Source organism: Coffea arabica, chromosome 5e (assembly GCF_036785885.1).
Source record: "Coffea arabica cultivar ET-39 chromosome 5e, Coffea Arabica ET-39 HiFi, whole genome shotgun sequence".
NCBI lineage: Eukaryota > Viridiplantae > Streptophyta > Magnoliopsida > Gentianales > Rubiaceae > Coffea > Coffea arabica.
The window spans coordinates 522,654-539,108 of record NC_092318.1 but is presented as its reverse complement, the minus strand read 5'-3'; the positions used below and the strand labels follow the sequence as shown (position 1 = coordinate 539,108).

The 16,455-nt window shown below is 35.4% G+C and overlaps 2 protein-coding genes across 10 annotated transcripts; both read right to left on the bottom strand.

Moving 5' to 3' along the window:
- Positions 1 to 2,415: 2,415 nt before the first annotated feature.
- On the bottom strand, positions 2,416 to 6,203 carry LOC113687957 (transcription factor PIF4-like). 6 transcript variants are annotated; one of them, XM_027205510.2, is made up of 8 exons: positions 5,896 to 6,203; positions 5,339 to 5,427; positions 4,342 to 5,224; positions 4,141 to 4,239; positions 3,983 to 4,048; positions 3,359 to 3,424; positions 2,974 to 3,264; positions 2,416 to 2,840 (listed from the first exon to the last, which is right to left on the bottom strand). In XM_027205510.2, the coding sequence occupies exons 2-8, from the start codon at positions 5,410 to 5,412 to the stop codon at positions 2,745 to 2,747; spliced, it is 1,575 nt and encodes a 524-aa protein (XP_027061311.1). In that variant the 5' UTR covers positions 5,413 to 5,427; positions 5,896 to 6,203; the 3' UTR covers positions 2,416 to 2,744. The 6 variants fall into 6 exon arrangements, with proteins under 6 accessions (XP_027061311.1, XP_027061312.1, XP_027061317.1 ...); XM_027205511.2 differs by lacking the exon at positions 5,896 to 6,203 and adding an exon at positions 5,605 to 5,857; XM_027205516.2 differs by lacking the exon at positions 5,339 to 5,427 and having other exon boundaries at positions 5,896 to 6,201.
- A 2,234-nt stretch (positions 6,204 to 8,437) lies between these two features.
- LOC113743374 (uncharacterized oxidoreductase At1g06690, chloroplastic-like) lies at positions 8,438 to 15,608 on the bottom strand. Of its 4 annotated transcripts, none has more exons than XM_027271358.2 (11): positions 15,233 to 15,607; positions 14,235 to 14,326; positions 14,099 to 14,139; positions 13,830 to 13,994; positions 13,564 to 13,586; positions 13,378 to 13,449; positions 13,009 to 13,176; positions 11,510 to 11,592; positions 11,375 to 11,437; positions 10,672 to 10,830; positions 8,438 to 8,670 (listed from the first exon to the last, which is right to left on the bottom strand). In XM_027271358.2, the coding sequence occupies exons 1-11, from the start codon at positions 15,456 to 15,458 to the stop codon at positions 8,650 to 8,652; spliced, it is 1,113 nt and encodes a 370-aa protein (XP_027127159.1). In that variant the 5' UTR covers positions 15,459 to 15,607; the 3' UTR covers positions 8,438 to 8,649. The 4 variants fall into 4 exon arrangements, with proteins under 4 accessions (XP_027127159.1, XP_027127160.1, XP_027127158.1 ...); XM_027271359.2 differs by lacking the exon at positions 8,438 to 8,670 and adding an exon at positions 9,260 to 9,590; XM_027271357.2 differs by lacking the exon at positions 8,438 to 8,670 and having other exon boundaries at positions 10,466 to 10,830.
- Positions 15,609 to 16,455: the final 847 nt, after the last annotated feature.

Here is a 16,455-nt window from a genome sequence, read left to right as displayed (position 1 = left end):
CTCTTGCATCCAAATTCACCATCACTAATAAAAAATGTATCTCAAGTTTTAGTAGCCAATCATTAGTACTAAAAAATTGTATGTTTAGTTTGTCCATACTATACCTATCTTTCATAGTTATACATTTTACTCATCTACCTAAAGATTCTATCTCTCAATGAAATATATACGTTACATTAGTAAATTGTATTATTTTTTCTATACACTGACAATGCATATATTGATAGATTTGGATACATGACACTAATGTAAATTCAAATTTAAAATTCCAATTACACGTATATATATACATATATATGTGTCATAAATTCAACCATACTAATATAATTACTGTTAGTATATACAAGAATTACTTTAACAAACTTCTGCTAGAATGATTCACTTGAGAATTATTCCACTTTTGCTATCTTATCACATATAGGGAAACTGTCATCAGATCAAAGCACATTAAATACATGTTTTCATAATTGGGGATGGCCGTCTTGAAACATCCATATCTTTCACCTATTTATTCAAAAAAAAAAAAAAAAAAAACACAAAGAGCTGAACAAGAAAATTGTCTTTCTACCTTTCAACATCAACAATGAGATGGAAGGAAAGGATGTACACAGTCAAGAGTTTTGGCAGTGCCCACCATATATGAGTGGCTAATGATGCCTCATATTGAATGTGTTATCCATTTGAGTTCCATATCCATTTGTGGAACCCATTGTTATTTAGAGTAGACAATGCACATTCTTGTCTGGAATCTCACTGTTGGTGATAAAAGCCACTTTCTTCATATACATCAATTTAATAATTTGAATACAAGACCAATATGTCGGTCCAAAAATTAAAAAGAAAGTCAGATCGAAAAGGAAAATGTACTTCAAAGAAGAAATATGAGGAATTTGCACTTTCCACTTCCTCATTCCTAATTTATTTCAATGATCGAATTCTTTTTGCTCAAATAAATATATATATATATAAGGTTACTTTTAAGTGCCCTTTTTTTCTTATACAATTCTACTTTAAGCAAATCTATATTTTCTTTTTTATATTTTTTTCTAGTAAAAGAAACGTGGAATTTAAGAAGTGGAGAGACAGAAAAGAAATTTAAATGCAGATCTCTAATCCCTAAAGTCTCAACTAGCAAATCTACTTAACCTTATTCTCCTAATATGCTTTGATCATTGAAGTTGAGATGTCAATACTACTAAAGAAAACCTGTGTGGTCATTAATGGAGATGCAAAAATAAAATCTCACATGCAAGTGGGAAATGGGAAAGATATGCAATCATGGAAAGAAAATGGGTATAGTGAGTGGCAAACATGAAATGAAAGTGGATCTGTCTCTCGCAACTTGAACGGTAGGAATATCTATTTACGCTTTTGCAACTTGAATAGTAGGAAGATCTATCTATTTCAATTTTCAACATGCATACAAATAATATTAAGAAAATTATCAGAATTTCTCGGCAGCAAGGATATTTTTCTACGACCTGCAAAAATTAGCTGAACCGTTTGATAATTAAGGCATTGTGTCTAGTTAATTGTATTTACAAAAAAAAAAGAAGAAGATGATATTGAAGCTCATTTTTCAGGAAAATTCCTTTCTCTAATTTTATTTAGAATGAGATAATGATAAAAAAAAACAGAAAAAAAGAATCATTCTGGGGTTGCTTATATTAATTGATCGCTTAAATAAATATCTGATTACTACTCCCTCCTTTTTTTTATAACTGACGTTTAAGAAATTTGCTCCAGTGTACTTTTATCTGTCGTTTTATTATCCCCATACAGTATTAATTATTTTTTTTCACAATTGTACCCTTTTATCTCTCTTTTCCAATATAGGGTTCTTAATTACTACTCCTAATAATTATTGCTTCTCTCTTTGTAACAACCCTAGTAATTGGACAATTAATGAGGGTACAAAAGGAAAGTAGTGTACAGATTTAAGCAATGAAAAACCTTTCTTAATTGATGTGCAAAACCTTAAACGTCAGTTATAAAAAAATGGAGGGAGTATTAAATAGTCTTGCATTTGCAAAGATTGGGAACATGATCTTTGTTTTGTCCAAATCAATCATTGGTGAATTCAATTTGTTCAATTTTCAAAGACAAGGGACTAAAGCCTGCTTGGCGTAAAACAAAAGGGACCCTCTTCGTCCAGAGCCTAAATATGGGGACCAAAATTGCAATTCGCCCTTTAGGTTGTTACGGATTGACAACCTTAGCCAAGCCTTGTTCAATAGTTTCCCATTTTTCCAATCAATTTCTAGTTATATCTCCTGGATTCTCTCTCCATGTTTAGAAAGGTTGAACAAACCTAAACTAGTATCGGCAGAAGAAGGAAGAAGAAGAAGAAAACCTGTGAACTTGGTTGTTAAGCATTCGAGAGATACTGAAGGAAGGACAATGTACAAGAGTGGAAAATGCTAACACTGCTCCAATGGCGATGTTAAATTGAGTTTTGTACGTACTTGTTACAACTACTTTGAATATTGTAAACCATGAAGTAACTTTCCTCTTGTACCTTGAATAGATTGATGTATTTGGAGGGGGAAAATGGACAAGAAAGAAACGTAGAGAGGCATTTTCTCATTCTTCAATAAATCATGCGATGAGCAAATATCTCCCAGCTTCAGTGTTCGAATCTAAGTAGACCTAATCTGTACATATTCATATGTAAATGGCCACCAATCCATCAGCATAATTAATGTTTTCCCTGCTCCGGAGTTAGCATTATCAGCTGCAGCTCATCATCCTACAGAGGGTCCATTTGAGTTGCCGGATGGGGCTAACGAGTGATTATGTTGTTGTGCTGTGTTGGGACCGAAGCCGAAAACGTTCAACTGCTGCAATGCCACAAAACAACAGCATATGAGCCGTCACAGATATCCTGTTGATACGTGATACTGAGCATTGTAGCATTGCGCAATCCAAATGCTTCAGTTGACAAGCAAGAGTTAAAGAAAAATGTAATAAAACCTGTGATGCATTCTGCAGAGGGTGGAATGCCATGTAATTGGCATATTGCTCAGATAATTTGGAATTCTGCAACTGAGTATGATAATTCATGGGATTGAACATTGTGGTTTGGTGGCATAGTGCAGCTTGATTTGGTATTGTCGCTTGATCAAGCAGCGGCAGCCTTGGGAGATGCATCTGGCTGTGAATGGAAGGCATTGCCAGTGGGCCTATTCCCATCCCTAAGCGGGGCATGTAGTGCTGGACACCAGGAAACATCATTGGTGCCATTCCACTTCCCATCCACATCATCTGATCAAACCATGACCACAGAGTAGTAGCTTGAGAGTGCAGTGATTGACTATTAAATGTGCTTCTGCTATATATATGCTGCAATTTTGCATACCTGAAGTTGTAGCTGAAGGGATTTCATGTATTCTATAGCTTCATCTAGCATCGATGCTTTATCTGTCTGGAAAAGAAGAGGCAAATTGGAAGCATAAGAAATCTGTAGAAACTATAATTAAGGGATGAAGTGCTCGACTGTGAGAGAAAATTTTCTCATCTTGTTTGGCACGCCTTACATCCATTGTTCAATGAAAAGAAAGTAGCTATTAGGACTAATTTTATTCTAGGATGTCATTACTGCACCACCTAGTTCAAACTTGATTCAGATTTTGTGCCCTGTGCAGTTGTACTTCATAATGCACTTCTCAAGTTCACAGCTCAATTGTTAGTCGTAGCTTTTTTTCAAGATTAAAAGCTAGTTTCAGGTGCATCCTTTGGTATTTAGCATACTTTAAAATACAGATCGCAAAAGTTAAACTTCTTTTTTAGAAATAACTTCTTAATGCAATTTTAGAAAAGCCAAAGCATATCTTGTTTCTTCAGCCTAATTAATGCCCCATGAATCTTTGCCGATGAAACTATTAGAGGTAAGTTTAAGGTCGATAAGACGTAGTTAATCAAGCTGCCAGAAATTGCACGAATCAGCAGAAATCGTATAAAGTAGAAAGAAGAATCTTCAGACCTTGTTAGACTTAGGAAGCAGCTCCTGCAAAGCCCTCATCTTCTCATTGATCCTGTCTCTCCGTCTCTGAAGAAAAGATATTAACATTCTTTAAGTGTTTTCTAGAATACATTCAGGTCATTGCATATGCAGCAAAGCCATGGATTGGTGTAACCTACCCTCTCAGAGAGATTATGGACTTCAGCAGCACGGCTTTTGCGTGAACTCCCAGATTTTACTGCCGGTTTCTTTCTGGCAGCTGACTCCAATTCAGCAGCCTGGAGCATGAATGCAAGACGACTTGGTATTGATCTTTAACCATATAAAGAAGGCCTTTAGGCTGAAGAAATACAGTTAAAAAACTGACATAGCTTGCTTACCTTACTTTGGCACTCTGAATCTTCTGCATCTCTGCTTTTCCGCTTATGAGAATTGGTACCAGTTGATTGGTTACATGTTCTCCCAAAACTAGTCTCAGATCCATCAGAAGAAGATGATGTAATTGCTGTTTCCTCTGTCTGATCTGTTTGAAGTCTGTCACTTTGAGAGCTCATTTTCCCAACACGATGATCCTTGGCCATAGCTCCTGAAAAACCTCTATGATCAGCAATCCCACCACTCGAAACTCGGCTTGTATCAGTATCATTTACTACTAGATTGCTGCCGCAGTGGCTGGTGCCAACCGTCTTGGCGGAAGAATACTCTCTAACTTCACCTCCCAAAGTCCTATTGCTAACTCCATCACTTGAGGATCTCAAATCTGCCATGGCAGACAAAGGAGCATTAGCAGCTCTTGGTAAATGGGAATGATTGGGCTGAGCAGAATCAAAGTTGTGAAATCTTGGAGGCAATGAGTTGATGACATCAGAAGGTTTATCATTGGGTAACTGGACAGGATGGTTGTGGAGGTCTTGTGATATGCCAAATTTTTTAAACTTATCATCCTCATGTGGACCTTGCTCAACTGGATTGGAGATTGGAAATTCAGATAAGAAGTCAGAGGTGAATTCCTTGTCAAAGGGATCATCAATCCAAGAGACTGTCTCAGTATCTTGAATCAAACTAGTAACCTGATTTTGACAAGAGCCACCCCCTGTACTGCCTCTGCTCATTGATTGATCATGGTTGTGTTTGTTAATCTGCCTAGATTGATTTTCTTGTTGATCAGCTGTCCCTGGTTTGGGATGGTGGTGATGATGAGATTGAGGGTGCAGCACAATTTGTCCATTTTCCCACAACAGCTCCACCAGCTCATTGTCCATTCTGTAGTATACTAAAGCACTGTTAGCAACTTCACAAATTCATGTCAGAGAAACAACTTTCTTGAATTAATCAGCTCCAAGCATGCAGAGTTTTGAAGAATTGATTAGTAATTACCCCAGGGGCTTATTCTTCAGAATGGGCTCTGGGAATTCAGCCCCAAAATTCCAATCCGGAAAGCAAGGATTCATGGCTTCAAATTACAGCTAATAAACAAGAAAGAGCAGGACAAATTGAAGTCAAGAAATGAATATAAAACAGCAGCTGAGGGTCAGACCACAATCAAGAAAACAATAATTAACTAGTACCACTACTACTATACTACTTAATCATTCCATTTAAGGAAATTAGAAATGATAGATGAGTTAGTAGTGCAGACTTGCCAAAAGAAGCAAGATTAACATCATTCCAAACATGCAACACAGCTAACTAGTGGTACCATATTGTGAAGGCATATATTATATGCTGGTGCCTGTGAAAGTCACACACACAGAGGGAGAGGAGAGAGAGAGAGATTAAGATAATGATTGATTACAAGTTTGTTGAATCAACAAATGATTAAAAAAGGAACAAACACACATAGAAAATTTGGCAAATCAAGTACCCAGATACCCTTTACTCAAGTACACTAGAAATAAATAGAAGAATAAGAAAGAAGCAAAAAAAAAGCCCACCTGGGGAAATGTTGTACAGCTACAAACTAATTGTTGTTTGTGATGCTTCACTTGTTCAGGAAAGGAAGAAGGGACATCATATTTCAATCAGAAAACAAATTATTCCTCCAGAATATCTCTATCAGAGCCAGCAGGAGGAAAGGGGGAAGAACCTGTCCCAGTCCTTAATGTAGTCCCACTCACTCTCTCAATGCCGTGTAATAGTACTTATCTCATAACAAATATTTCTCCTCTTTTTCGAATCCTCTGTCTCAATTCTTGTAACGTCGTACGTGGAAACGTATTTCAATTTACTTTATCATCGTCTACTCGCATAATTTTACTTGCGAAAGTTAACGCGTAAAATACTTTGAATATGCATGTCCACAATTAGAACAAGAAAACAGGAGAATAAAAATTGAAATCAGTAAGACAGGAAGTGGGATAGAAAATCCGAATTCTTTCCTTCGAGAAGAAGTCGATGATTGAGGGTAGACCCGACAAAATTCAACGGGGCTAGTATAGGATTGCTGGTTGGTGCTGCCTTTATGACGACGAGGGAGACATCAGCACTGCTTTACAAGTGGCATTCGGGTATTGGATTTGGCTGTGTCTAATGGGACCCTGAGGTGATAGCAACAATTAGCAGGCTGAGATCTACAACTTCTCCTCTCCTGCAGCCCCAGCAGATAAAAAGGTTCTGGGTATCTAATCTTGCAAATTTGTGTTGACACGTGTCTACTGGACCCTGCACCCAAATTTTTTTCTTTTTCTCTTTTTTTTTTTTTTTAAGTACACTGACCCAATGCACACAAATAATAGGAACAAATACTGGTGACATTAGAATAGAGACACACACACATAAAAAGATGGTTATTTACAGTTTGCTTCCTGAACTTAAGGATATTAATAATTCAACCCATAGATTCACTGGTCAGATGTCAAAGATAACATTTCCATTCAAAAGTTCACTAAAATGGTGTTCTTTTTTTTGTCAGCAACGATATATTTGTATAACCTACTCTATCCTAATCTAGGGGGAGGGGGAGCCTAAAGAGGCTGTGATAGGGGCTAGTGGGTATACAGACCCAACTAGACCAAGGGAGTGCTATGACACAACCCTTAGATTTTTTTCGCTACTGGTGAGGTTTGAACTCTCACCAACAGCCCAAGGTCCCTGGCCACTGAGCCATTGGGCCAGTGGTTACTAAAATGGTGTTCTTGCACATGGATAATTTGTTCTATGGACCATTTGGGGTGGGAAGGTGGCGTGCAAAACTAGAAAAATTTGCTTTTATTTGAAAGTGAAAATTTGTATTTGTGAACGTGATATCGTTTTTTTTTTTTCCTTATAGAAAGTAAGAATGTTTTTGCAAATAAACCTAATCCCCACAGTAACTTCGAAAGCTGGCAACTTTTGAAGTCCTGCGAGGAGAACGTGATATCGTTGATTATGTGAAAATCGAAGGGAAAGGACTGAGCAATGAATTAACCATGACATGCTTCGAGAAGAAATTGCCAATGGAAAATATGAGAAAGTATCCCACACTCTTCAAAAACTCTTGGTTTTGGACTGTTGTGCAAAATTTCGTTTGATTAGCCTTCAAGTGGTGAAGCATTAAGAGGATTTGATGAAGTCACAACAATTTTATATCTATTGCACACATATGCTATTATGGTCGTAGCGATATCCATGCAAGTAAATTGTTGCGAGTTTGTCTCGTGGGTGCACCTAGGATGCCCATAAATGGTTTTAAACCCGAACTGGGAGCGATCAGAAGAGCTTTCCATTTGCGGTTTAATCGATTTGACCTCAACCTCATTTGTAGCGAAATTCCGCTGATCCTCTCGATTTTTACGAGTTCATTCAATTTTTGATCGAGTTTAATCGATTTAATTGAATTTTTAGATTAACTATTGAACCAAACTAGAGGAGTAGCCAGTTTGTGGTTCAACCAACCAAACCGTCCGGCCCGGTTCCATTTTCAAAAAACTACCATAAACAGAAGTCCAAAAAGTGAATCTTTGGACAAGTAAAATTAAATTGAAAAAATGACTCGAATTAGAAGGCTGTTGAATATATTATGGTAGCGATAAATTACGTAGAGCGGGTACCCTCATCGTGTCCGTTGAAAATTTTTTAACTTTTGTTTTTACATGGTTGGAAACTAGCCGTTGTTTGCCTATATTTGGAGAACTCTTTCAATTCTTTTGTTTTATTTTTATTTTTTCTAGTAGAAAAGGGGTGAGATTTAAGAAGCTGAGAAGAAATAAAAGGGTTATGAGCCCAAGACCTTATCGGTAGGCTTGCCAATGGGATCGGGCCAATCTAAACCAATGTTTTTAAACTCGGACCGGTCAGTGAACCGGAGAGGTGGCCGGTTCGCGGTCCAACCGGTCCAACCGGCCGGTTCACAGGTTCACTGTTTTTTTTTTTAACTAAGCAGGTTTCATTCTACACTTGAACTTTACCAACATAACTTAATTTAAATTATGATAATAATAAATTTACTAAAAGTTATACATAAAACATGGATTGATAAATATAATTAAAATATCATAATTCACCACAAGTTTTCATAAATTCATTATAAACATAAATAGATACAATCCAAATGTTCACCAATTATCACAAATAAAAACACAAAAAATAAATAAATTAAATATTGAAATTCTTTTACAACCCTTAAAAAAATCAATGAAACAGTTCAAGTTAACACAAACCATTTGAATAGCAAACTTTTATCAATGGCATGATAAGCAACCACACCACCTTCACAATTTCATCAACTTAAGCTGAAAAAGTTAAATTTTCATTATAAAAATATAAATCTAATTGCTCAAACTCAAAAAAACTAAAAAATTTTGAAAAAAATATACAATTAAACACATAAAAAATTAATTGCTACTAAACATTACTAATTAACATGTTATATTAAATTCAATGATCCTATACCATTAATTATTTTAAATTCAATTATCAATAGCTTTGATTATGTGCCAACTACCATATTTTTTATCAGTCCAATGTTATTATTTGTAATTCCTACCCAATTCCTACACGGATGTGCACTACTTTTGCAAAAATTTCATCCTTAATTAATCAAATAAAAATAAAACAAAAATGAGGGAAACATATGAAAATTGGGGGGAAAAAGAAGAAAATGCAAAAAAATCAACTAAAGATAATAACATAGAAAAAAAACCTTGAAAAGAAAAAAAATTAAACTTACCAAGATGTTGGAAAACAACAAAAGTTGAAATTTTCAACTTGTTTACAATCTGCTAAAGATAATAACCTGATAATAATGGTGAAGACTTGAGAAAATCTTGTTGTGGATATTTGGGTTAAAAATGGTTAAGAAGAAAAAATTGAAAAAAAAAAGAGAAGAACTTGATGTTTTAATATATTTTTTAGTCAAGTAGAATTCTCAACAAACTTAACTACAGTCCAGCGGTAAGATTGTCATATCCAAATTTGGAGGCCCAGGTTCGAATCATAGCTACACCATTCTTGATATTTTGTTGAAGAATTTAAAAAATCGCCGGTTCACGGTTCTTAACGGTTCACACGGTTTGTCCGGGTTTCAACGGTTCTTCATGAGCTTCCGGCTTTAGCATTAGACCGGACCGGTGACATGGCCGGTTCGCGGTCCAATCGGTCGAACCGGCCGGTCCGGTCCGGTTCTGAAAACATTGATCTAAACTCGACTCATCTGGTTTGAGATAAAGTTCGATGAGACTAACCTTTCATTGAATCTAAATATATAATATATTGATATATACAAAAAATATTAAATATACAAAATTATGTCAAAAGATTCAGAAGGACAAATTTTAGTACAAGCAAGATGTATTGACTGTTGATCATTATGAATTTCGCATTTATCAACTCAAAACTTATAACTTGATATCTGAAAGTGACACTTACCATATGAGTCAAGGATGGTCTCGTTAAAGTCCGACTCAAATGGTTCGATTAATAAACCTACTTTCCAGGGGCATCAACCTTAGCCACTAGACCACTTTCAATTCTCTTCAAGTAATGTGTTTGGATTGCATTTTCTAGGATTTTTTGTAGAAAAATTACTGTAGTGATTTGATGTATGTGAGAAAAAAAGGTAATAGGTAAATGTGATCACGGAAAACGACGCAATTTTCGGGCGAAAAATGGCTATCCAAACAAGGTAATCTTCAATTCGTTTCTAGTTGAACTTTGTCGGCTATTACCAATGCCAAAATGGGTATAATCACCAATTTATTGTGTTTAAGTAGTGGTTATGAAACTAAATGAAGAAAAATGTGCAGGAAGAAAAGGCTGAGTAGAAATGTTTATTATAATATTACATCAACCATGTAGCAGCTTAGCTTCACAAAAATAATTTATCCAATAATCTCTTTTTTGGGATGGGAGCAAAAGGCAACTCATAGATTGCATTCCTTAGAGAACAAAACCATGCGAAGAAAAACTTGGTAGATCATTGCATTTGGAAAACCCTGGTATAATGACTGTTAATATATTTACTTACATGTAACATTCAAATATATTGTTACATCCATTTAATAAATTAAAAGGTTAATGTTACATCTATTTACTAGTAATTATCATCATCGACATATCTATTCGAGTAATCAAAAGCAATTTAGTTGTATCATATATTCATACAATATTAGCCAAGAAAAAATGTATGCAGTGCAAGACAAATAATATGCAAATTTTAAGCATAACCATTCTTCAAGCAAAATATATACAAATAATGCTGGCAACGCTCATAACTTCTCTACTGGGAAACTTACAACGGGTCGTATTTTCGACGCCAATGATCGGAGCTCATCGATCTCCTCGTTGCCAAGCCTCCAACCAAGTGCACCCGCGAACTCCTTCGCTTGCTCTGCATTTTTAGCCCCTGGGATGGGAACAACATTCTCTTGGGCGATCAACCAGTTCAGGACAACCTTTCCCAGAAAATAAAGGGGTGTTATTCTCATACCACAACCATTAGGCAAAGAAATTAGCCTACCAAAGACTTGTTTCTTGTTTTGCCTATAGGCACAAAACTTAAGTTCAATTAATTGAAAAATGAAGCAGAAAAATGTTACCAAAATAATAATTACTATTAAACTGATTCTAGAATGCAATATGACGATTTTACAAGTAGAATTCGGTACTTGTAGAACCACAAGATTGACCGGGAAATTGTAAGAGTGGGAAGATCAATTTTACGAACTCAAACTTAGATGGAGAGGCTCACGTATCCACATAAAAATATTTGTAGGAGAAGAGGAATTAAATCAACAACGTTAATTCACAAGAATATAGAAAAACCCCACCTTTTAATTGTTATTTTTTTCTTGAGAGTTATTTATTCACAAGAAGGTTAATTCAAAAGTGATCAGACAATTAACTCAAAAGATTGTGATAATATTTTCAGCGGACTAAGAGAGAGGAAAGAAAACAAATATAAGTAGTAAATTGTGACAAATTTTCTAAAAATAAAACCTGAGTTGGTGTTTTATCATATGCCTCTCCTATCTCCTGTATTCTGTTTATCAGAGGTTGCAGCTGCAGCAGCATAGAAATTCTTGAATATTTGAGCAGAATTTTGAACTAGTTTTCATATGTAAAATATCTTACTTTGACCAAGAACTCAGAAGTATAAATCCGTCCTCGAGGGCCAGAAGGAGGGTTTTCTGGGGTATACTTCCCTGTTAGGGCACCTGCAAAATATAGAAAACCAATATACTAAAATTTGAGAACATAAAACACTGTTGTCCTTAAGATGAAAGTTTCAACTAATGAATTTGAATCTGGGATAGTAAGAACTTGACTGTTAAGTGTTAACTAATGCATTTCTGTTTAAGAATTCTCAGTGGAGTAGTGTATTTATTGCCACTAATTCCATGAGAGTTACAAGAATAAGACAATCTGTTTTCTCAGATGCCTATCTTCTTCCAGTCATTGGGAGAAAATCATGTCAAAGTATAGTTTAAATATGATCATTACTTGATCATTACCAAGAAAACTAGTTTTAATTGAAGTAAACTACTTAATTTAGATGTGTGACCATAAATAAAATAAAATAAAATAAAGCACGGATTTTGACCTAAATATTAATTTTAAATAGGTTTTCTTGTTACTTGCACTTATAACTGATTGTATCATAGTTGTCATACACCTTGAATATTTTAAACTTTAGGATAATGAATAATGAAAAAGGAAAAGGAGGAGGTTATTTGGTATTGCACATGATTGGAAGGTGAGGACAGTTGGAGAAAATCTATATTACTATCAGTCGACAACCTACATTTCAGACAAATTTCAGTTATTAGTGTCTATGTTCTAGCATATTTTAACGTCAAGTGGATAATTGCATAATATGATATCAGGCTTGAGGAGGAAGGCATGAATCTCTACCTAAATATAAGATAAGATTAAATAGATCAAATATGTCACCTAGTTACTTGCATATGGTAGTTGTCATACACTTTTGTTGAATATTTTCAACTTTAGAATAATGAAAAGGGGAGGGAGAGGCCTGTTGGTATTGCTGATGATTGGGAGGAGGGGACAATTGGAAAAAAAAAAAAAATCAAAAACTCACAATGTGGAGGTAAATTTATTTTTCTTATGTGGATTATATGCGTCTTTTTTTTCTAAAAATGTAATATTATAATTCAATTACGTGGGATTAGGATATCACTTTTGATGGAGGTAAATTTTTCTTGGGATATTGTCACTCGGTGGCTTGTGAAATTGACTTTAGGTGATAGGGGAGGAAAGTGATATTTTTAGAAGTTCAAGTGCACTAATGATATTATCAAAAACCTCAGAGGAGGTTTCTCAATTTATCCCTACTTTTTAATGTGAATACTGTTGTTATGTCCTGCTTTTAAGCAAAGACAAGAAAAAAATTGTACTAATATTGATTTTTCCCACACTAAAATTTATTCCTACTATGCCACTGACTTGATGAGCAAATCCACCAATGCGTTTTAGTTTTACTGTGTGAAATTTTTATGACACCTGTTATTCGACTACATAGTTGAGCAAAAAGTTACCATGCCAAGAACATTTAAGTTCACTAGTCAAACTTGCACACCAGACACCACAAAATAAAAGAAGTAAGACTTAACCTTGAGCAATAGGTGAATATGCAATGAGAGTGACACCAAGTTCATCACAGGCTGCCTTTACACCATTTTCCTCTGGAGCCCTATATATGAGACTGTAATTGACCTGGTTGGAGGCCAGTGGGATGCCTCTCTTTTTAAGTTGCTCATATGCATCACGAAGTCGTTTCTCTGAAATGATAATCATGTCATCAAGCATAAGATTTAGCATCCAATTCTATTCTTAACAGATCAGAATCCTGTTCCCCATTCCCCAATTTATACAGGATGCACATATAAGGGAACTCTTAAAGAGTACAAAGGAGGTAATGAGTAGAGTAAATACAGAGATTCATGAGCTTGATTATGAGTAGACAGAAAGAAATCACACACCAGTATAATTAGATACTCCAACAGCCTTCACAAGGCCTTGCTCCACAGCATCTCCAAGGCCGTCAATGTATCCTGATTATCGATCTCGTGTCAGTGAATATTATTCTGAATTTTACCATCACTCACCTTTCATAGGTCATGCTTGTTGGTAACTGAAAGAATTGCTTAACGAAAATGAACCTTCACCTTCATTTCCCCATATGCCAGGCCTGAAATGTTATTCAAAGTATATCTATCAGCAAGTGGTTGATAGAAATAATGTGAAATAAACTAAAAAATAAAAATCAACTTTATCACATGTTCTGAGACACAAAATTGGGATATTTGATAAACTAAGTCGCCTATAATTCTTCCTGACCCTATGGTGTCGTAGAATGTCATTTAGTTTTGTAATTGTGGTTCTTAAGCAGAATGATAGAGAGACTACAGAAATGGAGCTAGGAAAATCAGACCAATGTAGCTGATAAAGGTCAACTGATGACAGTCCGAGACGGCAGAGGGAATCTTTAAGAGCAGTAAGGACACTTTGACGACCAAACCTCCATGGTAGTGCTGCAAATTTGGTCGCAACTGCAACTTCCACCTGTGGATTCCTTTCTTTCCTTTCCTTGATAAACCTTAATCATAATGGTAAACATAGGTTGGAAAAACAGAAAAGAAGATTGCTGAAAGTGTATTTCCTTGAGGGACTGACTAGCACCAAAAAGAACTCTTTACTAACCTTCCTAGCAGTGTTTCAGAATTTACTGCACCAAAAGTCACCTGCAGGTATGAAAAGTGATGGATTTTAGATACAAAAGTCTTCTTTGAAATTTGATAGAACATCAGTGACAGAAGAAGTCAGACCCAATTCCCACCCTTGAGCCATAAACTTCAGCAGTGTCAAAGAATGTAATACCACAATCTATACTCGCATCAAAAGCTCCCTTAGCAGCCTTCATCTTCCTGTCTGTCACCAGAGAGCAAAATATTACCAAGTTATTAAGTCCAATTACAAGGTCAGATAAGAAAATGCTCAGTCCCGATCATCTGCATCGTTAGCAAAAATGACTGTCTAATAGCTACTGGCTAAGAGTCCCAGTGTATCCTCGCTTGCTGACAATATCATCTCAAATTGTTTGGCAAAACCAGTTTCATGTATCAGAAAATGTTCAAGTATATTACAAATTAGACTTGATATGGACGAGTCTTGGACCCTAAATTCCTTAAGCTTCTCTTGTGCCATTTAGCTTAACTTTTTAGTTGAGGTGTAAAACTCTGGTTTTGCACTTGAACAGAGAGAAAATGCTACAAAGGCCTCTACCAAACCACACCATATAGCAGAGTTGATGCAAAAAGAATAAGTCCAAGGTTTTCACTTTTCAGCTCACTAGATGCAAAATCACCGTCTAGATTATGCTGGTACATAAAGTTGAATGGAATCAGCACATAATTAAGAAATATGGTACCATCTCAAGAAAAGAAAAAACACCAGAAATGAATAAGAATTAGGACTAACATTGAAATACTAACTGGAATGTGTTCGTGTGCCTAGTCAATTCCATTGAAACAAAGTTGCCCTAGTCAATATACGCATTAGGAGCTGGATGAAAATTAACCTTACTTTGTCAATTTCCAATCATTGTAAAGGGGAAAAAAGATAAAAAAATCATAGTACAACATCATCATATTTCTGTTCATTAGCCTTCTTTCTCACAATACACCTGCCCAACCACTGAGAACCCAACAAATTCATCCTACTGCTGGATAAACTGATATCGTACCAATAACAAAATACTCTTGAGCATGTAGTAATTGAACAAATTTCCATGTAGGTTGTTCAAAAAACCATCTGATTCAGGAAATGAAAACATACCATCCCATTCAAAGTTGTTCCAGTAGCTGGTGTCACCCCAGGACCAAGCCCCAATCCCAAGCCTAGTAACCTTCAAATCTGAACCACCCAACTTCACCTTATCTTCCTCACCAACAGTTTTAACAGCAGTTGCATCCTCAGAAGCTACGGTTCTCACTCTCAGTGCTTTCCTCTGACTCAGACCACAGAACAAGCATGCACTGCTACTGATGAAATGCAGAGCCATACTCAAATCTGTAAGTGGGAAATGTCGAGATGGGATGGCTTCACAGTATTCTGAGTAGGACGTTTTGTTCTTGAATTTTCTCTAAATTGATTATGAGTGAGCCACGCAAAACTGAAGTGCTGAGTTTGGTTTGTTTTGACTTTTGTTCATTTTCGTAGGCACACAGAAAAAGATAGCGATAAAATAAAACTCAGTCATATTATAAAAAAAATAAATAAATAAAACTCAGTCATAAGTCTTGCCAAAATGTGAGGGGACATGGTCTTCAATTTGTACACGTCTAGTATATTTGGGACATGAATTTTTAAAATTTTTCCAGCGAACGGCTCTCGAATATTTATTACTCAAACCGTTTAAGTTTAAAACATAAAAAGGACAAATTACACTTTACCCCCTATGAATTAGCATTTTATTACATAACTCCCTTATAATTTAAATACTATACATAACCCTTTCATGGTTTGGATTAAAGTATCAAAATGATTGAAATGATCATACGTAACGGAATCACCTAAAATGTTAAAAATACCCTTATGTAAAGCTGAAAATTATTTATTAACCAAAGGGGATTATTTGTATATTTTAAAAATCATAAGGGAGTTATATGATAAAACATTAAACCATAAGAGGGCTATATGATAAAACATTAAACCATACAGGATTAATGTGTTATGTATATATAAGGATAATTTTGACATTTTAAAAAGTTCCGTTACGAATGATCATTTCCGTCACTCTTACACTTTAATTCAAATCATGAAGAGGTTATGTATAGCTTTTCAACCATACAGGGATTATATAAAAAAATACTAAACTACAGGGAGATAAAATGTAATTTACCCAAATAAAAAATAAAATAGAAAACAAAGATTAGAAAGACCCCAAATTCAAGCTTGAAGATTTTTTTTCTCAAGCTTTGCCAAGGGCAAGGTAATTAAAGTAAGAATGGCAACGAGTGGGTTTATGACTCGTCTCGTCTTCCGAAAGCTACTCTTTC